We start from the raw sequence: 23,596 nt of genomic DNA on the forward strand, positions 1-23,596 counted from the left end.
TTATAAAAAGTAAAGGTAATTGAGAGAATTGGAGGAGAGAGAATATAAAATTAATAAAACATGATTTATGTTGGGTCCACCAGGTGAAAGAAATGAATTAAATATTATAAAAAAATTTCTAAATAAGAAAATAGAGCAAATATTTAAAAACGGCCGAAAAAAGAAAGTGATGCAATTATTTAGAAACGGAGGGAGTATATATTGTATTTTTTTAATGTATGTATTTTTCATATATACTGTATTTAGGTTTCTTTTACAATTTTTGTTTTAAGAATGTACAATAGATGAGATAAATCTTCTAATGATTTTGGATTGCTGTTGAAAAAATTGAGCGATATCCATGAATGAATAATGTGAGAAGAGAACAAAATTCCATAAATACGCTACATTTTAATAAAATTCCCGATGTACCGTCCACGTCGGCAAATATAATTATTAATTTTTTTTATTTGCCAAATTTAAAACAAAACCACTAATTGAGGGTTCGTTTGGCATTGCTGTGGTTTTCTGTTTTTTGGTTTTTTGTTTTTTAAAAGTATATGATATATGTCCCATAGTGAATCAAAAATTATATAAACTTATTAAAATCATGATAATTTTGAAAACTGACAACAGAAAAGTGAAAACACCTTTTCCTTGTTTCCTGTTTTTGGTTTTCAAAAAAACAGGAAACTGAAAACAAAAAATGATGTCAAACAAGCCCTGAATTAGTGGTTTTATGTATTATAGTATTAATTAGCAGTTTCATATAATGTAAAACCGTTAATTGAATTAGTGGTTTTATGTATTGTAGTATTAATTAGCAGTTTCATATAATGTAAAACCACTAATTGAATTAGTAGTTTTATGTATTGTAGTATTAATTGGCTTGCTCGAGTAAAAGGGTGAAAAAATAAACCGCTAATTGAATTAGCGGATTAGTGTAATGAATTTCTAATTCAATTAGCGGTTTCAGCCTTATTATTTTTTTTTTTTAAAAAAAAAAAAAATCAAGTTTACAAAAGATGACATGGATGACGATACACTGAAAATTTTTATTAAAATGCAGCGTATTTATGGGATTTATTTTCTTCTTACATTATCTATGAAAATCACTCTGAAAAAATTAGTTATTTTTTAGGTTTTTTTTTTTTTTTTTTTTTTTTTTTTTTTTTTTTTTGAAAGGGTAGTAATTTTTTAGTTTTTATAAATGTGTAAGTGTGGATTGAATTTTAGAATTGATTTTTTTTTGGAGAATGTGATCAAAAGCTATAACTTACAGAATACATATTTGTTTTTGACTTTCTCTACTTGGCTGAAAGGTATAAATTATCTAGTTTTAAAAAATTCAATTCAATCCAAATTCAATAGCCTCGTTTAATAAACGGTTTTTCATTAGCCTTTTTGTTGGCTATTGACTTTTAACTTTTTCGTTTGGTCAAATAGCCAAAAATTCTGTTAGGTAAAAATGACTTTTTGAACTAGCTCAAAAGCCAAAATGAAAAAGCTGTTTGGGGTAAGATTTAGGCTTTGGGTAACTAGGTTACTAATAAACTCCAACACCCAATTTCACCAAAGATGTTTTAAACAGATAAAAAGTCAAACAGCCAATAAAAAGGCCAATACAAACATCCAATCTAATAAAATCAATGAACTTGCCCAACAACCTATTGTCAAACAAAGCCAATAACAAATTAAAATTGGATAAGTAAAAACAAAGTCTATGAACTACTATACATGTATTGGATTGAAGTCGAGTCAAATTCAAATCGAAAACCAAACTTTCACCCATATCCTCTAATTATTAATTGTGTGCCTACTAATATCTCAACTAACAAAAGATGGAAACAGTTTTCCACAATTAGAAAAGAAAATTAGGCAGACTACCCAAAACATCCCTTGGATAAAAGGGTAAAACACAGTAAGCTAAACATAATCATTTTACACTTTTAACACCCATATAATATAAGCTAATCATAATCTTATACTTCTTGAGTTAGTTCTTGAAGTTAAAGTTGCTTACTTTTCTTCATTTCTTTTTCCCTTTTTCTTTCTCTCTCTAAAAATGAACTCACAAAATGAAGAACAAGCTGTAACTACAGAGAAAACTACTACTGTTGCTGCTGCTATTTCTGCAAGTTCTGCAACAGTTGCAAGCAGAAACAATGGAAGAATAAAAACCCCTTCAAATTTCATAGGCAGACATCGTTTACAAGCTGCAATTTCTCATCTTGAGCAACAAATCCAGTATATCCAGGTTCATTATTCTTCCATATTTGTCTAACTGATCTCTAATACAGTAAAAGTACGTACTCTCTCTGTCCGGAATTAATAGTTACGTGTAACTCCCTCTATCCGGAATATCCGGAATTAATAGTAAAGTGTAACTTGAACTAATAATGTGACAATTAAATCGAAACAGGGGAAGTAGATTTTTTTTATTTGGGATTTCTACATTATTTTATTCTAGCTCAATTCAATAATTATGTTCTTTTTTTTTTTTTTTTTTTTTTCATATATGTGGTTTTAGAGTGAATTAGATGAACTTGATACAATTGATGGACCTTCTACAGTTTGCAATGAGTAAGTTATTATTCCTCAAAATCATTTTAGGTTGAATTTCCTAAATATATCATTCTAGATTACTTAATATATTATTTTCTGTAATTTATAAAAACAGGATAATATCAGTAATTGAATCAGTTCCAGACCCTCTTCTTCCAATGTAAGAACCCATTTTTTATATTTGTTATTTAAATCATAATTATAAGTATTAAATATTTCTTACTTACAGTATTATTACTTACAATATTATTAAAATAACACTTGTATTAATAAAAAAATTGGGATGTTTACAGGACAAAAGGGCCAGTGGATGTAAACTGGGAGAGATGGTTTGGAGGATCAAGCAGTTCAAGAAGTCACAGGCGTTGGATCTAAACAACACATTACAACAAACGACAAACAGATGCAGTCTCCATGTCACAAAATTATTACTGTATTTTGTTTGACTAATCATATCTTGTCGACATGTTTGTTATCTAACACCTAATAGAATAATTATATTCTAAAATTACGAGTTTGGGCTCTATCTTATTTTGCACGTTTAATGTTTATTATACATTTGGGTGCACCTAGAAATAATAGGTACAGCGCACCCAAATGTGTTAGGAGGTCTCATGTATTTATGGACCAAGTCTTTAGTTTAAAGGACAATTGTGTTAAGGTGTTAGATATCAAACATGTTAGTTGTTTAACTACTCAAATGTTAATAAAGCATAAACCTCAATTGATAATCTCTTCCTCAATGTCGAAACGACGAGAGATTATAATCAGTCTCAACACTAAGAAAGTAAGAATGAGGCTAGATAGAGCCCGTTTAATAAGCTCTAATAGAGAACACCTGCAATTCTAATTGTTTTGAAGATCCTTATAGTAGAAATTAAAAGAATAAAAACAAACGCCAAGAGATAATTAAAAAAGGTTGTTGAGATGATAAACAATGGAAATATTAGCTAATTATTAAGTCGTACAATGTACATAAATTTCATTTATTTTCCTTATTATTGGTAGAGAGAAAAGTAGAGGTTATGAAACAAGGATACGATGTGCTAATAAAGATGATGTCCCAAATGGTTTTATTCGAGTTTTGTTTCTTTTCATTGTTTTTTTTCCTTGTCAAATAAAGGGGAGTTTTCTACAAAGAAGAGTAACTCATGATATTTAATAATAGAATAAGTTTTGTGCTGTAAAAATCATGTCTCTAAAAAGCACAAGTGACATTCTGCATTTTTATAGACAAAAAGAAAAGTGACTTAATTTTGAATTTAACAATAGACTTTATAAATTATGCTCCCTCCTCTTCATGTTTTGATTCTTTTTTGTGAGAGAATCACCATCATATGAAGAACATTAAGAAATAGTAGTATATTATTAATAAAAATAAATATATAAATAAATAAAAGGGTTTTTATAGCTACATACCAAATTAAGCTTCCCAAGCTCTAAATTTTAAAGCATTCATATAGTGCATTCAATCATATCGTAAAAGACAAGTTTGAGGAAGACCTAGCTAACAAAATATTAGTATCAGCCTGCATAAAGATTCGACTTATATTTATCTTGGCTTTACTATAGCTATACCACCCGAAATCTAAAGTCCCGTGGTAAAATTAGTACCTTTTTGCTTTCGACCATCGTATTTCTTGCGATTTTCCAAGGAAATTAAAGTTGCACAATTAAGCATGCATGAAATCCAGGTATAAGGGCCAACCCAGGAGATATTTACATGCCCATACACAACAGTAAAAAGAAGGGGCGAGTTATAAGATGAACCCGGAAAAGGGGTTGTGTTTTGAGAAGACAACAAAAGGCCTCTTCATTGATCAACCGGTATAGCAAAAATCCAAGTATATGTGTTCATATAGCTATTATACAGCTCCATTCAACTATAAATGGAGAAACCAATATAATACAATGAAATCCACACCGGTAATTGCAAACCTAGATCAAAGGGGATTCTTTGACATCAAAATTGATCCCCTCGCCCTCTCTTCTCAAACATCACGATACAGCAGGCACATCTCAATCCCCTATCGGAAGTGGGGAAAAATCCCCCAATATACAACGAAAACAAAGCCAAGAGATACCAAAATGACAGCCACCCTGCACCACCACAATAACAAGGGTTCAGCATAAGCAATGACATCTAAAAAAAGGTGGAAATTTTAGGAAAAAATTTACATGAAATTTAACAGCTAAAGCCTCATCGTTAAAAAGGCTATATATTAATAGTTTCTACATTTTCACAAAATACATTTTGGCCTATCAACTTTCAGCAAATTTATGGATGAATCACTGAATTTAAAAATTCATAAAAAAAAAAAAATATGATCATGATAAATTCTTCCCTCAAAATTTCACAGATTCTGCACCTTGCAACACAGTTTACCTACTAATCTTTTGAGCAACAAAGAACCAAGCCTTTGTCAAAAAAAAAAAAAAAAAAAAAAAAAAAACAAAGCCCAATTAAAATCAGCAGATAGTACAAGTAAATATCAGATTGCAATTCTAAATAAAATTGTCACATCGGCACATATGCATACTTTGCTATACATTATATACCACAAGGTAAAACATACACTAACGGAGTATCTGGATATCTTTGATTTAGAAGCAAATGTACTCTATATAACTTAGCCCTCTTTTATCAGCATATTGAAATACAGTGGAATCACCTTTCTTTAATGGGTCAAATTTACAACTTCTAACACTCCAGGCAGATACTTTTTTTTTTTTATTTTACAATTGAATACTGACTGAGGTTTGGAATTTCTGCACGAAAGACTCTTTACCAAGCACCAACAAAATATATATTAACTCTATAGTGTGCTACACAAAACAAGTATTTCGGTAACCAGTAAAAAAGTTCCTCCATATGAATGCCCTATTACAATGTGTTAAAGATGCCAGTCTCATTAGGTGGCAATTAATCATCTTCCCCAGTAGCTTAAATAGGTTCTTGCATCGCAGCAAGATATACCCAAAGATGCTTTGGAGAATATTTCAAAATGCATTATTCTGATGTAACAACTTCTATTTTGAGGATACGGGAGATGGAGAGAAAATAGAAGGGAACAGAGAAGAGGGAAGGTGGAGCAGGCAAACTTCAATCTTAATATCATCTTAATTAACAACACTAATGATCTATACCACATAACATCCGACTGAAGTCAACATCATGTAATGATCTGAAAATATAGACAGGATGCTAAAGGAAGAAGAGTGGGAATTTGACTGATGAAATAGAAATGCAGAAATTGTAAATGATATTCAAGCTTTCGAGAGGTATAATTATCATTAAAATCAATCAATCATATTTTTCCAACTGATTCCCTCCTCTAACTGAATTTCCTCCCTAGTTGCTCAAGCTACCTCTAAGTGAAAGATAATGACATTTCCTAATATGCCCTTACCCTATACTCAATGCATTACACATTATATGGTGATAAGGGTTTACACGATGCTTCTCCATAAATATAGTAATAGAATGACAGCAAACTAATCAAAAAGAATTCCCCCATCCTCAATCAGTCAGTAAACTCTTATCAGTCTGAAGTATTTGGAGACTTTACGAATGCAAACACATAAATCACCAAAAACAAATTCCCTAATGTAAAGCCATTTCCCTTTCAAATAACACTATTTCCTCATAATTCTATCTCCCTTTTTTTTTTTCATAGATACATAAGAAATGCAGACAAATAGCTGTATAAGGAACCAAAGGACAATTGATACCAGGAAACACCTAAAGCATTGACATTGACATACCAGGAAACACCTAAAAGTAACACAAACATACGTGGACACACACACACACACACAAAAAAAAAAAAAAAATGATTGAGCAGTAAATTCCTCACCTTGAAAAAGTCAAAGCAGGACATGCTTCCAGTACTATAAATAAACAATATAAAGATTTAGAATCCAGTCCTTTAGACCACTTGTGAAGCAGAATTAGAAGTCAACAGTGTTCCACGAAACCCTTCTTCAGCTTCTCGCACATCAAACTTCTGCTCTGAAAGTTCATCTGAGATTTAAGAGAATTAGATCATATAACAGACTACCAATAGTGTTCGGCACCAAATTAAAATGAATAGAAACCATAGTCCACACTGGGAATCTCAAGAAATATAGGATCAGATTGAAATCTTAAAAAAGATTTTACTTTACGGCATCATCTCATGTTATTACTTTTTAAAATGTCAATACAGTTTCTAGAACCAAAAATAATAAATTCAAAGCTACAAGCAGAGCGCGCCAACAAGCAACGGACTCATATCATTGCGATAATGCTAAGCAAAAGAAGACAAAAGGCAAACAACAAAAAACGACATCAGAGACCGGGATGTGTGCAGGCAATAACACAAGCATCCAAAACACGGCTTATAAAAATGTCTGCCAGCAATCCGCAATAACAATAGTATTGGGCAAACATCAGTTGCGAAATGTGAAACAATTAAGAGACGCTTTACTAGAATTTCTGGTTACTTTTCTGTAGGAAGAGGAAAAATCAAGAAGCTACCCTTGGATGTTGGTTAGTTACAACCAGGACCGCTAATAAGCATCAATTTTAATTAAGGTTTCAGATTCGGGACGGAGGTACCAACGACTCAATTCGCGAACCACTGCGAATTGGGACGCCAGCGAACCGTGACTTGGTTTGTGCAAACCCAATTGAGATTCATGGGGTTAGGTGTGAATCTGGTAACGGTGATTCCAACCCATAATCATCATAATTAAGGAAATAACAATAAAAATTGCACAGTAGAACATTCGAATTGATAGTATATTCAATTACTGATCATGAGGATGATATATTGCGATTACCAGCTATATCACGATACTCATGGATTTCTGAATCAGTCACCCATAGCACGTCTGCAGGGAATATGTTGAGATCAGCAAGAGTATCAGCTTCATCTTCAATCACCTTGGATCCTTTATGAAGTATTTGGTTTTCTTTAACCACCTGCATATAACATGCCTTCTTATCAACACGTGTAAAGATTATCCATCAAACAGCAAGTACACAGACAGCAAAGGGACATTATAGAAAAGGAAAAAGAATTGCCAGAGCCTAATTTGAATTTTAACTTATTTTCTGGGCATTTGAAAGTTTCCTTCCAATCATTGTGCTAATGCCACAGCTAATGCTTCATTAATTGTCAGCAGAACATAAAGGGTACTTCACAATTAGAAAAATTACACTCCATTTTTTTTTAAAGAAATTGCTATCTTGATATCCATGGAGTTCAAGTTTTCTTCTCCAGAACTAATTTTCTATAACTGCTATGTTCTAACAATATCCTACTGGTAAAATAATAATCAGATCTCCATTTTCTCAAGCAATAACGATGGGGATGAGACAGACAAGGATCTTCCATCTTTAAGTTTTCTCTTTACAATTGAGATTTTAGCATTAAAAGTAACTTTTTGCAAGAAATTGTACTAATTCTCTTCTTTGAGGAACAGTTGGAAACTAAGCTGCGTCAAATTCAGCATTTTCCTCTCCGAAGATTAATAAAACACACAAACCTTTTTGTAAGAAAAAAAGAAGCGTAAGAAGGATTCCATAAATATTCTGCTACAGGGGTGAACGGAAGAAAATGAAATGGGCACTTCATAAGTGTTTCCTTCATATAATAAGGTGGTCCATGCCCTAACAAGAAATTTTTACATCCTAAAACAATATTAAAATTTTCTGCTGAACCTCTGAGCAGTAAGCAGACGACAACAAGACTTCAACATAGTTATCCGTAGGTTTCTTACAAAACTATAAATATAATAAAAATAAAAAGAAGCAAAACAGTATTTCTGTAAAATGTAATCACTATCAAATGGTGACATAGGGCTTTGACTGAACACCTTAAATATCAGCCATAAAGACTTAAATACAAAATACAAAGTTATTTCTGCTAAAGCTAAAAAAGGGACGTTTGAAAGGATGCAACCTAACCCAAAAGATTCCCAAGTATGCAGACAACAAGACATTAACATGGTTACGGGTGCTTATGATGTGAGACAACTCGCGAGCTACTCAGGCTCGACTCGGTCAAACCTCGACTCAAGTGAGATCGACTCGAGCTCGGGCTCGACTCGAAATGTTAACGATTTGAGCCGAGCAACTCCTTACTCGAATCGAAAAGCTCGTGAGATACTCAATTTTTATAATGCACTATGGATTATTATATTTATATATATAAATATATAAAAAAAAAATCTAACTTAATTTTCTTATTCAAAATAATTGATAATATTGGGCCAAACTCATATTCATATTTACAATTAGGAATAATGGGCCAAACCTAAAAAAAAAAAAAAATTGTATTTCAAGGAATACCTAATAAAGGCCTTTTCCTTTCATTTTCCTCAAAAAAAATAAACGCCTTATCATTTCCTATTGAATATTCTAGGCTCTTCTAGTCATCATTTTCATCTTCCTTAGTTCCTTCCATGTTCTCCTTCCTCTTTTATTTTCTCTACTAAAATTCAATCAAATAGTAGATTAAAAGGCCTACAAGCTTGGTAATTCAATCAAACAAAGTACAAAGAAGCATAATTCAATCAAACCGCCGCAACTCCCGATCACTGCGTCTCCGTCTCCTCCTTAACGCCGGTAAATTTCCATTTATTTCATTTTTTATTTTTATTTTTATTTTTTAACAAAAGTTTCTTAATAATCCTTCTCTTGGTAGATTCGATGTATATATAGTTGATTTTGGATTAAAGGATTAAACTAATTGTTGGATAAAAAAATTAAAAAAAACAAACCAAATGCTTTAAATTAATGGGATAATACTTCACTTTGCGAAAATAAAAAATTTCAAAGTTCAATTCGAGTTCGAGCTCGAGTCGAGTTTAAGTAATAGGTTTTCGAGTTCGATTTGAGCTCCATTTTTTTGAGCTCGCGAGTTTCAAGTTCGAGTCAAGTTTCAGTTTTGTGTTTTCGAGTTCGAGTCGAGCTTAGCTAAACTCGAGCTCGACTCGCATCATAAGCACCCCTAAACATGGTTATTCATTTTTTTTTTCTTTTTTTTACCTATTTTAAAATAAGTGTAAATTAAAAATTATAAAATAATTTTTAAAATAAACCAACCATAAAACAGAAATTTAACCACTATCAAATTGTGACAGAGAGCTCTGGCTGAACACCTTCAAAATCAACCATAAAGACTTGAAAACAAAATATAAAGTATCTTGCTAATAAAGCTGCAAAAGGAAATTTTGAAGAGATGCAACCTACCCCGAAAGATTCCCAGATCATCATCTTTAACTGATAAATTGTTGTAGAACCTGAAACTGTTAAATTCTTGGAATTTCCAAATGATGTCTTTCTAGAACGCTTGGAGGTCCGACGATCTGCCTCACAATTGTTCCCAGAAGCTTCTAAAATAGATTTTGGAGGTTCCTTACCACGTACAAAGCAAACACAAATGTCCTCATTACTATAATTAAGCCTCCGCATTAACTCACAGCTTTCCTTTTCTCCAATGCATTCTTCACATACCTTAGAATAAAACAATAAATGGCAATAAGAAGTAAACAAGAAACAAGCTAGCAATCAATATAAAACAACAACAGCAAAGCCTTAGTCCCAAAATAATTTGGGATCGGCCAACATGAACCGTCATAAGGAACCGTACGATATATAAAGAAAGGGGCATGACAAGATAAACATTTGAAAGAGTTTGAAAAAAGGTGGGTATTAAGATGAAGAAAAAAAAAAAAAAACAAACAAACAAATTTAGTCATGAGCTTCTCCCACAAACATAGAGATTCAAAGATGAAAGTGTTACAGATATATAAACCAAAAACATATTGGTAAAAGAAATTCCAGCCCTTAACAAAGTTGCATGATTTCCTATTTTGGGCACCCCAAAATACTTAGCACTTTCTCATGTGGTTATCTTTCTCTACACACAAAATCTCATTCATTTTAACTCTCTCCAATCATTTTCTCTAACAATTTCTCTTTACCCACTTTCTCTTACTTTTCAACCTCCCTCTCCTCACAGTCTATTCCTGTATTCATATAAAAATAACAATTCTTAATCTCTATGGCAAACACAATCATGCAGCTCAACTCGCAAGTTGCAACAGGGGGTAACATAAAACAAGTTTGAAAATCAACCAAACCCTAATGCCAAGGAAGAATAGATCAATATACATACATGTGCAAGTAATAAAGGGTAGGCCAACATGCACAGACAAACACCTCCCCTGCCATCTATTGCCTCAGCTATAAGCCTATAACCCACTATGTCATGCTGAGCCAACTTTTCATTTCATTTAAAAGTTGAGTCAGTATAAGCTTAACTTGTGCAAATCTCGAGCACAATAGCTACAGAAAACAAGAAATGCAACACCTACCATTCACTTGATATCTGAAAATAGAATCAAGGAAAAACAGATATGCATATTATGCCTCATACAAAGAAGCCAACACATGTTACTAACCCCCCCCCCCCCCCCCCCCGGTAGACCCCTAGTTTTTTAGTTTCCAAGGGAGCCGATAGGTCACATCACAAGAAAGTGGGCCACAATTATTTCAATGGGCTTTCTTTTATTAATAGTAATTGTTTGTATTTTTTTTTTCTTTTTTTCTACTTCCAAAGATTTCTCAATCATTGAGTTATTCACTATTGTCCAAGAATTTGGAAGTTTCATAGATAGAAATTTAAATCAATCATCAAGACTTCTCTCCAAGAATAATTCAGGAAATGGAGAGAATAACTTCTCCTGAGTCTATGATTAAAAAATAAAAATAAAATATCTTCAAATTTTGTTAATTAGGGATTTATATGCAGCTCTCTCGCTCTTGGAGAGATTTGTCTACCTAGTTGTTTCCAGCTTTATATTCCCACCGAAACACATAATATTCATACTAATTCATTTCTGTGATTGTTCCCCAAAGGCTTAGAAAAAGGTATCAATAGTTCGACAATAAAAAAAAGAAACTACACAAGCCTCATCACAAAAAAAAAAAAAAAAAAAAAAAAAGAATCACAAAGAAAATAAAGTAGATCACTAAACACCCTTGATAAAAGAACACATCAAGACACAAACACATGGGGCATGAAGACACGCCCGGGGGGGGTGGCTTTCTTCATGAATGAATATACTATTCCAAAAAAAAAAATATCAATATTATGTCTCTCACGACCTTCTGCATTCATCAGATAAAAAATAGGAAATGTGATCGTAAAAAAAAAAAAAAGAGGAAACCTCTCAGCAACAGTTTCTGCTCATCTGTTACAGACCCAAAAAATCAAAACCAGTGTTACAAATATTATAGCAAAGCTCAGGAAATACCTCAGGAGAAGTCTTTATCACAGGCTCCCTAGACTCAAACTCATCACTTTGATCTTCGTTCATAGGCTCCTCAGTAATTGGCATCTCCTGGCAATGTCCCTCGACCGAGTTCTTAAATTCAATCTCAGCCAGTATGCCTCTCTCTTCTTTTCCATCCCATTCTTCACAAAAATGTCTCCAGTCACTTTCACTCACCATTAATAGGCCTTCTGTCTGAAATTGGAAAGGATAAACCAACTTTAAATCAGTGAGCAGAATTAAACAAAAGGCAAATTGAAAGTAAAGATAAACATGGTACAGTAGTAGTGTGTGACACCACAAGGAGTATGAATCTGGTTTAACATCCATGACACTCATCAGCATGATTATGACATGGCAGGTAAGAGATATGGTTAATGGTTTTGTTAAAACTCACCGCAGAGAACTTCTGCAATATCACCCCACGTTTGCATGTCAAGCCCAAAGGCCTCTCCAGCAATCGAGAATGCTGAAAATAAAGTGGAAGAACAATCAGCACATTGAAGTAATTATTCACAAAAAAAAAAAAAGATAAACAAGAGTTTGTCATCTTCTATAGTGAACAAATTGACAGAGTTCTGCCACTGAGTATTCATAATTTTTCTATTTTGGAGCACTACTTGTCTACTAAATTTGCATATGTTTGATATAGTTAGCATAACTTTTCCTAGTCACCTCCCTACCGACCTTACAAAAATGAACGGCATACTAACAGCAGGAAGAGTTCACAAAAGCACGGGATGGTAGAACTCACTGTGGTACATATAAGTGAACGGATAACGCTATCCAGCCTCTCAGGCTTCGCCGTTGAAGAACTATTTTTGCCACTTGTATTAATATAGCTTCTCCATGTTGACAGCCAAAAAGATGGTAACAAGTAGTACTTGCAATTTGAAGAAAGTTGAACAGCCTTTCCAAGAGCCAATTTCTCATGGTTCTGGCGCTGCTTCAACTTGATTTCTCTGCAGCAAGACGAATGAATCAGCAACCTGTGGATATGCTTAAAACTAATAGTAATAGTATAGGGCCAAACCACCTTAGAGTATCCTCCCAAGAAGCAACCTCGGTGAGCTCCAAACAACACTCGGTACATGTCTCTGCATCTGATGAAAATGTTGAACATCCCAACTGATCATCTGGTTTTACCAGATTAGAATTTTCATACAGAAAAATCCAGAGACTCTCAGGGATTAACACTCGCTTAGCACCAGAAGCTTGCTCAGGCATGAGTTGCCCATGGGGGCACCTTATTGAAGCTGTAGGTCCTGTATCTGCTTCAGAGGGGTTATCGTTAGCTTTTCTCCGCAACCACTGCTGTAACCTATGAGAAAACTTCAATTATATTGCTACTCATCCAAGGAAAAAAATAAAATGAAGCCAGAAGCTTGAAAAGGCAGACATAAAAATCCAAATATTTAATAATATTACAAAAGCTATCTTCTAATGTCAAATGCTAGCTAAGCAAAAAAACCACATGCAGCAGATACATTGACCACAAAAACAGTTAAAAGGAAATAGAATATCATACTCATAAATGATGAAATTAAACAAAAGAAAATTAAAAGGCATTGTCATCTCCAAAACTCTTCTAGTGATTTGAAATAAAATTAAGTACAAAATGAACAAACAGTAAACACTAAGACATGGAAAACAGGAAAAAGGCCTTCCAACTTACCATGGTTTGGAGATATAATACTGTTTACCATCCGGACAACTCCCTGCAAGTGCAGCTTCCGCTAATTCTTTCATGTACGCCCTTCGATCTCGATAGCTATCAGCAGTTACAATTGCACGTGCAGAATCAGTTAAGCAAATCTTGCAAAAGTCATCCCTGCCCAGACAAGGACCTCCATTGTACTGTTACATATAAATTTTGTAAAAATGAGAAACAAAAATAAATCACAGTTTAAAGAGATTTAAATAAAACAGGATAAGAAAAAAAATATATGTCAGGACACTAAGCTACAAGCCTACTAGCACAGGAAGCCTAATCTCTCTTAAATTTAAGTCAAAATGAAGATAAAAAAGCAGGTTACTAGGTTGGTAACTTTGTATCTAGATAATATATACTCTATATTTTCAGTCAAATATTGTCAACATAGGCGTTTGATTATTCATATAATTTTTTTTGCGAAACAAGGGAAGTAGGAGTATGAGAGAAGATGGAGTAATTTTTTTAAACCAAAAAATGTGAAGATTCAAGTACAGAAGCTAGAAACTGAAACAAAGAGGATAATTTTTTAAACCAAAAATGAAATGAACAGATTATCAAAAAGAAGAGAAAAGGATGTAATTAGAATGCACATACTTACTTCTTTTATCTACCATTTTTCAGTTTACATTCTACTTAAAAAGTAGTCTTATTTTGCATGAATTGCATAATTAGTGGGAAGGAGGAAAGACGGTAAATATAAGAGTCAGAAGAGAGAAAGAGGAATTAGAAAATGATTCCAAAGAAGCAGACATTTGAGAGAAAATAAAAATGAATAATTATTAAAGATCTTGACTTCTATTTTTATTTCTTTCAAATTGGTAGAGTACACATATCCTTAGAATTATATTTTATATGCTAGAAATTAGAAACTGCGACATTTATACGTTGAGCAAATAATAGAGATAAAGTTAATATTAAGATTAAAATAATATTCCTTTCATGATTAAATTTTAGTTTCCTAAATGTGAGGATGCCACATCCCATCCACATGGTACAAAGTTGTTAAGATACTCTGCATTTTCCATAAACACGTAGACTGCCATTTAGAAAAAATCACAAAATTTGTTTAATTATTCAAGATAAAGATGAGTGGTCATAAAAATATCTTAACCCTACCTTTCCCTCAAAAAAAAAAAAATAAAGTGCAGAATAGAAGCTGAACACGAGACCTATTGCATTACTAACATCAACTCGTTCAGTGCTATCAGTAAGCCAACATATCGCTTCTGATACCTTAAATAGAAATTTGATGTAAACCTTTACGATATACAAGTCACTACATGGAAATATTCCACGAATTTATCTCACACAAAACATTCTCTTCCAATATGCCTAATCACTTCATGTCCATGTTCACTTTCACGAATAATGTGAATTCAAAGCCAGAATTGTTAGAATACTTCAGCCTAAAAGTAAGATCATCTCAATCTAGGGCAATGGTGGCAAATAGCACAACTGCTTCTTTCTTATTTTACAGGGAGAGTCTGCTATAATTTTTAATATGCCCAGAGTGAACGGGTTAAATTCTGGATCAAGCCCAAGAGATGAGCAATCTGAGAAAGTACTTAGGTATTTCTGTGTGGTTACTTTAGGCAGTGATGCACTGGTACAATTTGGAAAAATCAATGCAATATTTCTAGTCACTAAGGATAATAATGAGTACATGACTAGTTGGTTTTGAATGTCACTGTAATGACTTATAAGTCTTTTGTACTTATAATCACCTTAAAGGACAACTAAAATTGAGTAGAGGGAGTAGTTTACACCACATTATTACCCACCATCTGGAGAAGGAGAAAGGAATAAAGCAATAATTTTTGAAGCACTTGATTGTACAGTTTGGGAATGATGTAAACAATTTCCACATACATAGAAACAATTAAACGTCCTAGCCAGACAAGGAATTCAAGCAGCATACCTTGGAGCATAACAAGGTCCAAGCTTTAGCTGACAACCGCTTCATGGCAACTATATTTGACACTGGTACTTTCCCATGCATGCACTGAATATTGGTGTTGTCTATGGCACTGCCGGCAATAATAATGTTATCAAAACATAATGCCACTATCAAAAGAAATAACAAAAAAATGGGAGCAGAGCATAGAAGCTTTCACCAATGAGTTGCAAAAATAGGGTGTTGTGCTACCCAAAAAAAAAAAAGGACCATAAAAGTATTGATTCTGCCAATAGATCTTGGCCTCCCATTAACATAACTTGATTATGGTAGAGATAAAAAAAAATGATGGAGAGCAGAAAATACCCATGAGGATCATAGGGCTTCTTTAAGATAAAATGATAACAAACAGTAATTCATCATAAGATTCATAACCATGAATGCATATGAGAGCCTACTCCATTTTGCATCCTCCAATATTTACTATAAGGCTTAACATTATGAGCCAAATATTTCTTCTCAACAAAAACTCTTGTTTCCAGCCCAACACATAAGCCAGCTTAGACATCCATGGTCTAGGAAAAAAAACTTGGTCAATCTTCTAATAAACCCCCCCCCCCCCCCACCCCGCCCCACTTTCTATGATATATAACATTCAAATTAGATCAACAACTTTCTCCCCACCAGTTTTCTTTTAAAAATGAATCATCATTTCCTCAAGCCTCACTAATATAATCCAGCCATAAAAAATGGAACAATATTACTATACCAACTCGTTCTATAGTATTAAACAAAACCAAACTCGTGTTTCCTTCTCATAGCAACTTGTTCAAGACAGTCAATTTCAAAATGAATATTCATTAAGTGCTTCATTTGCCAACCTAAATTATTAAGGAGCAAGGTGAACAACTCCCTTCAACACTGCCTACGCTATCCAAGTGTCAACTATTAATAAGGATAGTCTGCACAGCATAGGAAGAACAGAGTCTAAGAACAAAAATGAATAGTGAATCGGCAAAAAGCCAGTCTAAACCTCAAGAATAAGTAAGTAATTTTAATACATGTAGAGTATTCTAATAATACACCTTAGAATGCCCACATAGTCCACATGAAATTAGCCAAAAACTAGACTTTCTACTCAAAACAGCCTGAGGAAGTAGTTAACAAAGCATAAACATCCACTTCTGATGCATATCTCACATAAGCATCAGAATTAAACACACTAGAAAATAAAGTGAAGAGTAACATCAGAGCTTGGTACAGATGGAGAAAAAAATGGCCACTTACGAGATAGTCACATTGTCAGCCCATTGTCGTAGCCAATCCATAGATATCCAGAAATATGGTTCTTCAAGGGAAAGAACAGGTGCCTCAGAAAGAATAGAACGGACTTCTTGTCTTCGCTCTGTAATGGTGTTTATTTCCTGTTCCTTTCTCGTATTGTAATTTTCACACAATTCAAGGTAAATATCATTTTGTGCTTTTATATCATCAGCAAGATGAGGTGGAAGTGAAAGACTACTGTCAACTGGAACTGAAGCCCCAGCAATTTTCTCAGTAACAGCATTATGCCCTGTTGACCCATTCTGACAACTCTTTCTAGGTCTAAGAGTATACATCAGCATATATGCATCACTTGAAGAATACCTCTCCACACGACTATTAGCTTTAAACGACCCATGCTGGTCAACATCAATGTGATTTTCATCTGAAACAGAAGTCTTAACTTCTTGGGTAGATGTACCATTTGTCTTAGAGGCAGAACACGATGACCCTTCACCAAAAGGATGATGACCCAAATTTGAAACATGTTCATCATCAAACTCCCACCACTGTCCACTGCTTTCATCCTTGATGTGAGCCACATAATGACCACTGTTGACAGCAGTTCCCTTGTGAACCAACACTGCAGATAAGCCGTAAATAGAAGCTGATTCTGAGGGCTCTGACAGCCTTTTTCCCATGTCCAGCTCCTCCGGGAAAGAAAATGCAGATGTGATTTTCTTTTTCGTTGTTGTCTACACACACATGGAAGAATCATTAATAGATGGGATAGACTTATCCTAGGCAGAAAGCTGTTATGACTGCTGCAGAAAAACCTTTAATTTCAAATTGTAGTTGACAGTGAAGATATGCATAATGCCATATTGAAAATTCCTATCATAGCAGGCTAAAAGTGCATACTATTATAATGATCTAGTCAAAGAAAACCTGGGTAATCCACCATACAGACATCATCAACTAAATGAAAACTAAGCTATGCTTGTATAGATGATGAAAGAAAGTTGAATAATTAAAATGAAAAGCACTAAGGAACATTTCGAAAACAGACAAAGAGTCTACAGAAAGTTATTTTACCTCATCCTGGACTGATGGCATCGCTTTAGATAAGCTTCAAAATGAGTTTTCTGATGCCAAAAAAAGAGCAGAAAGATGCTAAATATTGACTCTCACCTAATGGAGCTCAAGTTTGGATATTTCAAGTTTTCAACCAGCTTACTGCCCTTTTTATACCATATACTATTCCTAAGCTATCCCTTCCTAAGCCCTCAAAGCCTATAGAATTCTGGAAAATATGCCGTTCCTGGCTACCAACCAGGAAAAAATGTTGGGCTTGAGAAAGGGGAAATTCAGAGGAGGCAGATGCCCCAGAATATCAAGAAATTATAAGAAATGTGCAACTTTAGTGCCAAAAGATTATGTTCCTCGCCCACAATAGGTAGCGACCTTTTACTTTGTAATGTAAGAGATGTCAAGAATTTATGAATATGTACACTGTATATAAAATGGGAAAAGTGGGAAGACTGCTTGTCAGTCAAAAAAACCTCAAAGGCTTCGGGTCAGTCCAAATCATCAATAGTCCCTCCTCCAAGTCCCAGCACCACAGTTTTAATAATGAAGACAAATGATTGGGAATCATCCCCCCAAAGCCACATTAACCCTTATTATGATATATTAGGGTTTAAACCAAAATTCTAAGCCGGAGTTATAAATGTAGGTAGGTTTAGGACTAGCCAAAGTTTTCTAGAAGCAGGATAAAAATACGAAAAATGCATCAGGAATTTTCAAGCAATAAAATCAAATTCAAGTGATTACCTTTTGGAGAAAAACACATCTCTTAAGCTGAAAGTTCAGTACAGGCGGCAGTGTGCGCAATTTAATACTGCGAGTAGCATCAACTCTTGTCCCACATGAGTCACAGTGATACTGATTATCCCCTTCAAGTTTTTCCTCGCTAAGATAATCATTCAAACTTTCATCTAAACTCTTTAAGCCCTTCACATTCAATTCCAGTTCATAGAAGTCCTCCAGATTTGAAGAAGCTTCAGATGTTTGCCCGCATTTTGAACATCTACAAGAAAGAGATCACACAATGTCACAGTAATATCCTCTAACATGACTATTAAAAAATCATGACTAAGAAGCATGTGAGGCTATCTAGTAGAAAAATAGGATATTTTCAACAGCAAAAATTTACTTAATGTAAACTCAAACAACACTGTCAGAGGATAAGATTTCCTCCTTATCTCCTTTCTTGAGGTAAAAGGTGTCTCTTTAAAGAAGACTTTATCAGAAAAAAAAAATAATAATAAATAAATACAGGCCATAGAGAAGCAAGATAACATAACATGATCCCATGATTAGCCCAATCTCCCTAAATTTGTGACTACGCATTATCTTCAATTGAATTCCCTAAATCTCAACTTATATTAATCTGTCTAAGCTTATTGTAGTTACAATTGAACCTTGGGTAGCCCTTATTAGCCCTGATTTAAAGTTGATTAGCCTGGAACGTAGCCTATAGAGCTTATAAGAGCATATCTAACTATCTAAACTTATTATCCCTTGAGTAAAGATAAGTAAAATAAAAACATCAATGAGCTCCAACTAAAGCACCTGAATGTCTAAATGACTGCCAAATACGCACACCTCCAAAGCACCTTCTGTCCTTATCCTCCTAAACCCAACCTACCACACTTTCAATGGTTTATATCAAAAAAAAAAACCAAGCACAATCAAGGCTTCTTTTATGTGCAAAATCCTACACCATGCTCCATCACCTTGAGTTAGCACCTTTGAAGTTTGAACTGCATTATGTAAATATTGGAAGACAAGGCCCTGATCAGCCACTTCACAAAAAAACTTTCAAGAAATTTTATCTTGCTGCAAACAATTGCTAACACAAAGACCTTGGCATTCAACGATTCGAGAGCTTTGAACTTCCAAAAAACATTGGAAACAGGGAAGACAATACGATTCAATCAGCAAGCCAGTCAATTTAACAAAAGCAGAAGCTAACAAAGTTCAAAGGTACATAACATGTTGGAGTACAGCAAATAATGGAAAGCAAAGCTACCTAGTTCGGGAGGAACCAAATACAGCCTAGATATATACGAAGACTACCCCCATGCTCAACAATACAGAAGCATTCTAAGACTTCGCAAACAAAGAATCTAAATCACACAATGAGACCAGATTCTACAATTATTACGAAGACCAACCCAAAGCTCAAACACAAAGAAGAGTGACTACACTTGTCAATATCATCCAGGAAGACAATGATAAAACTACCTATGATGGATGCTAAATTATTATACCCTTCCCCTCTCAGATGTAGATATGGATTTAAAATATAGCAAAACAAGAATACATTAAACCTATGAAAAGTATTGTGGCCTTCAAATTTACTTAGATATGAACCAGATACAAGACACTATTATTTTAAAGTCCTGAAGAAAAAAAAAAAATCTATTCTGACAGTGATGTTAGAAGTTGACAGGATGTGTGGTAGTGCATGTCTGTATATGCATTTAAATAGGTGAGCATGCATTCTTTGTTCCCGTCTTGGCTTGATACTAATGAGAGCTGAGATTCAAAATGTAAAGCCAATAAAATACCCGAGTTAGGCTTGATAATTACGTATACCCATGATGTATAAGAAAATCCCTAAACAGCATCATTTGTTTTGTGGTAATGAAATTGCACTCCAATAGCATAAAATGTACCTTCAAAACCACACGATATCTATGTAAACGTGCTTCACAAACAGAAAAACTAAGTTCCTTGAAAAACCAAGACTCCAAGAGCCCCTTAGTGAGTTAGCAGTCCAAGAAACCTCCCATTTTCTCCACTTTCTTGCCAATCAACGCATTTTCCTGTATGCTCACAATATTTAGTCTACACTATCAGAGACAGGGATCAAGTGGTTGCCGGTGTTACTTTCTATTTTTAACTGTCACGGCATAAACAAGATGCATAATCCTTTTTTTTATCTGGAAGAGCAGCAGTGATCCAGCATATGGATAAGCAATAGTTAGCGAAGACACAACACTAGCAGTAAAACATATAACCAGCAATAATTGAGCCCTGGAAAGTGGAAACGCATTGCTCAAGCTAAAATAAAGCATCCTATTTCTACTACCACAACAATTGAATGTAATGTATAAAAGATAAAAACAGTGTTCATAAAAAGCAAGACAACGCAACAAAACGAAGCTAATTTATCTAATTATACCTGGTAACATGTGACATGCTTCCCCTAAAAAGGTCTTGAACAATAGTTTTTGCTTCAGGGACCACAGAATGGCCAAGGCATCGTTCAACCAAGGACAAAAGCAAAGTGAGGAACTCATGGCTGTCCTGTTGAACACCATTGTCCAACTCAAGAGCTTTTATAAAAGGTGCTGAGTCAATAAAAGCCATCTTACTGCCATGCAACTGTGCAAAAAGACGTGCCAATTGATCCAGCACTGGCTGCTGCAAAAGGACATGCGGCTCAACAGAAAAAATGCCCTCACGAAAATCCCTGTTCATGTAAAGGAATTGAAGTATGCTGTTGGCATAGCATGTGGCACCCAAATTTGTCAAACCCGCAGGAGATTCGACTGAAGACCTGAGATCCTTCGTTGGATCAGGACCATATGAACTAATTACATCTGAAATCTTTTGCCACAAACCAGCTTTACGACTTCCAGTTGGGGGTGGAATCAGCCCACAAAAACAGTTAGGATTGTCCTTTGTATTAACACGGCACCCATGACAATTAGTCTTTCTAATATTGTAAAGCTGTGCTAAATCATCATCTGTTACATTACCCGTTGAGTGAATCCTCCTGAACCATATTTGTTAGTCAAATTACAGATTCATTTGAAGAACTGTCAATTGAGAGAATGGGCAAATTCAAAACTAATATAATTATAAGAGTACTAATTACATACCTCAAAATTTCAGATTTTGCATCAAGTTCATCCTCCGGCCTATTGCGCTTATTCTTGTTACGAGTAGACGGCCGGCTCATTGTACAATCTATTTGGCCCCTGGGCTGCAAGCAATATAGGGAATAGAAAAGAAACAAAATCGACTAAATTATTTTGGAAAATACAACTAAAAAATTCAAAAATTTGCAGCTGATTAGAAATTGTTACATTTCGGGTACATGGATTCCCATGAACGTAATGTATTCCCTCACAGTAAGCATGAAATTCCAACATTTGAGTCAATAATTTTAACTTTTATACCAATTGAGTTCCTTTCCATGGATGAGATTTCAGGCCAACTCAAACCACTTCTGGTTTCATACACACCAGGGACTAATAAAAATATCTACGGAACTTAGGCCAGAGTTTTTCAGAGGGCCACCCAACCAACTCAATATTTCATTTTAAACTATTCTATAGTTATAGCTATTCAAAATTTACCATCAATAGATTCCAACATTTCACTCTCAAAATATGACAGGCCTAATCTAACAACACTCAAATTCATTTATAAACCCTATCAAGTCTTAAACTCATACAATTTACAATTAACCAATTCTAACATTATAATCTAATAGTGCCACTAATCTGTTTAATCTATTACGGAAAATAATTGTAAAAAAAAGTTTTAAAAAAAAAAAGCATCACAGGCAAACAGCTATAGTCAGATGAAATATACTATGCACAACAAAAGAAATAATAAGCTTCTCTATTGTAAGCATCATTACAAAGATACAATTTTTCGCAACACACTAGTCATTACGACCAAATGTCGGTCAAAGACCACAGCTATTATGAATAGTATTGGTTCTTAACACCCCAAAAAATGCCAGCATAACATTTCCAATCAAATTACTCAATGTGAATCAAAATGAGATGTCACAAAAATGAAATGTAATGCATAAAGACACAATACAATATTAATATTTGCGCGAAATTTATTCTTGGCACTTCAACGTTACTTCAAATAAGTAATTTAACAAGTTAACATCTATTAAGAAGCACATAATCCTTAGGTTTCCCTGTTTACAAAACATTTCCATTTCCAAAACTTGAGCCGATTCTGTGCCACATATAGAAGCACAAAGACGCATTCAAACTTCAATTACTCAAGTAAGATATAATAATTGTACATTAATACACTTTCCATCTTCAACTATTCTAGTCAATTGTAATCAAGAAGTTGCAGAAAAAGCATTATCGAACAATAATTCACCTCATTCTAACAATTAATTACATTCAAAGACTCCAAAAAACGCGCAGATTATATTCAAAATCCAACAATATATACTAATTACACCACAATTACAAAATTAAATTATGTATACACATAATTTGGAGAAAAATTACAGATACAAAAAAAAAATCACTTGTGACAAATTAAGCAAGCAGATGATAAATCTGTATAATTAATTCAGCAAAAAATTCGAGATTTTAGATAACGATAATTTACCTAGAAAGTAGCGAGTGAGTAAATTCGATTTTTCTAGAAAATTTAGAACTTGTAGACCTAAAATATTCTAATTTGATCTGCGATTTGGGGGATATAGGAAGAACGCTCTTCACCTCTCTGGCTTCTGTTCTTAATTTGTGAATTTCAGAGTATTACTGTTGATTGTCTGTAGGAAATAGGAATCTTGAATATAAAAATGTTTAACAAAAATACTGATACTCCTTTGGTCTCTCAAAGATTGCCTCGATTTTCGTCTTTCACATAATTAAGTTATCGTTTATTAAACAAGTGGTAGAACATAAATTAAAAGAGATTGAGGACATAATTAAGATTTTCATTTTCAAATTGAAAGCAAAGAGCAGTTAAGACTTTTAAGAAAGACAAACCACAAAAAAAGGGATTATATA

General features: G+C 33.9%; 2 protein-coding genes across 2 annotated transcripts; one reads left to right on the plus strand and one right to left on the minus strand.

Moving 5' to 3' along the window:
* Nucleotides 1–1,877: 1,877 nt before the first annotated feature.
* LOC145593134 (guanine nucleotide-binding protein subunit gamma 1-like) lies at nucleotides 1,878–3,278 on the plus strand. Its single transcript, XM_081649645.1, has 4 exons — nucleotides 1,878–2,236; nucleotides 2,510–2,562; nucleotides 2,660–2,704; nucleotides 2,838–3,278. Exons 1-4 carry the CDS (start codon nucleotides 2,045–2,047, stop codon nucleotides 2,917–2,919), a joined length of 372 nt encoding a protein of 123 aa, XP_081505771.1. The 5' UTR covers nucleotides 1,878–2,044; the 3' UTR covers nucleotides 2,920–3,278.
* Nucleotides 3,279–4,230: 952 nt separating this feature from the next.
* On the minus strand, nucleotides 4,231–23,331 carry LOC145591528 (ubiquitin carboxyl-terminal hydrolase 26-like). The gene is made up of 15 exons (XM_081648008.1): nucleotides 23,190–23,331; nucleotides 21,698–21,801; nucleotides 20,995–21,591; nucleotides 18,576–18,831; nucleotides 16,767–17,497; nucleotides 15,504–15,612; nucleotides 13,547–13,728; nucleotides 12,908–13,192; nucleotides 12,626–12,833; nucleotides 12,269–12,340; nucleotides 11,854–12,066; nucleotides 9,785–10,048; nucleotides 7,369–7,510; nucleotides 6,402–6,568; nucleotides 4,231–4,644 (listed from the first exon to the last, which is right to left on the minus strand). Exons 2-14 carry the CDS (start codon nucleotides 21,775–21,777, stop codon nucleotides 6,474–6,476), a joined length of 3,234 nt encoding a protein of 1,077 aa, XP_081504134.1. The 5' UTR covers nucleotides 21,778–21,801; nucleotides 23,190–23,331; the 3' UTR covers nucleotides 4,231–4,644; nucleotides 6,402–6,473.
* Between the last annotated feature and the right edge of the window lie 265 nt (nucleotides 23,332–23,596).

This window comes from Chenopodium album, chromosome 18 (assembly GCF_948465745.1).
Source record: "Chenopodium album chromosome 18, dcCheAlbu1.1, whole genome shotgun sequence".
Taxonomy (NCBI): domain Eukaryota; kingdom Viridiplantae; phylum Streptophyta; class Magnoliopsida; order Caryophyllales; family Amaranthaceae; genus Chenopodium; species Chenopodium album.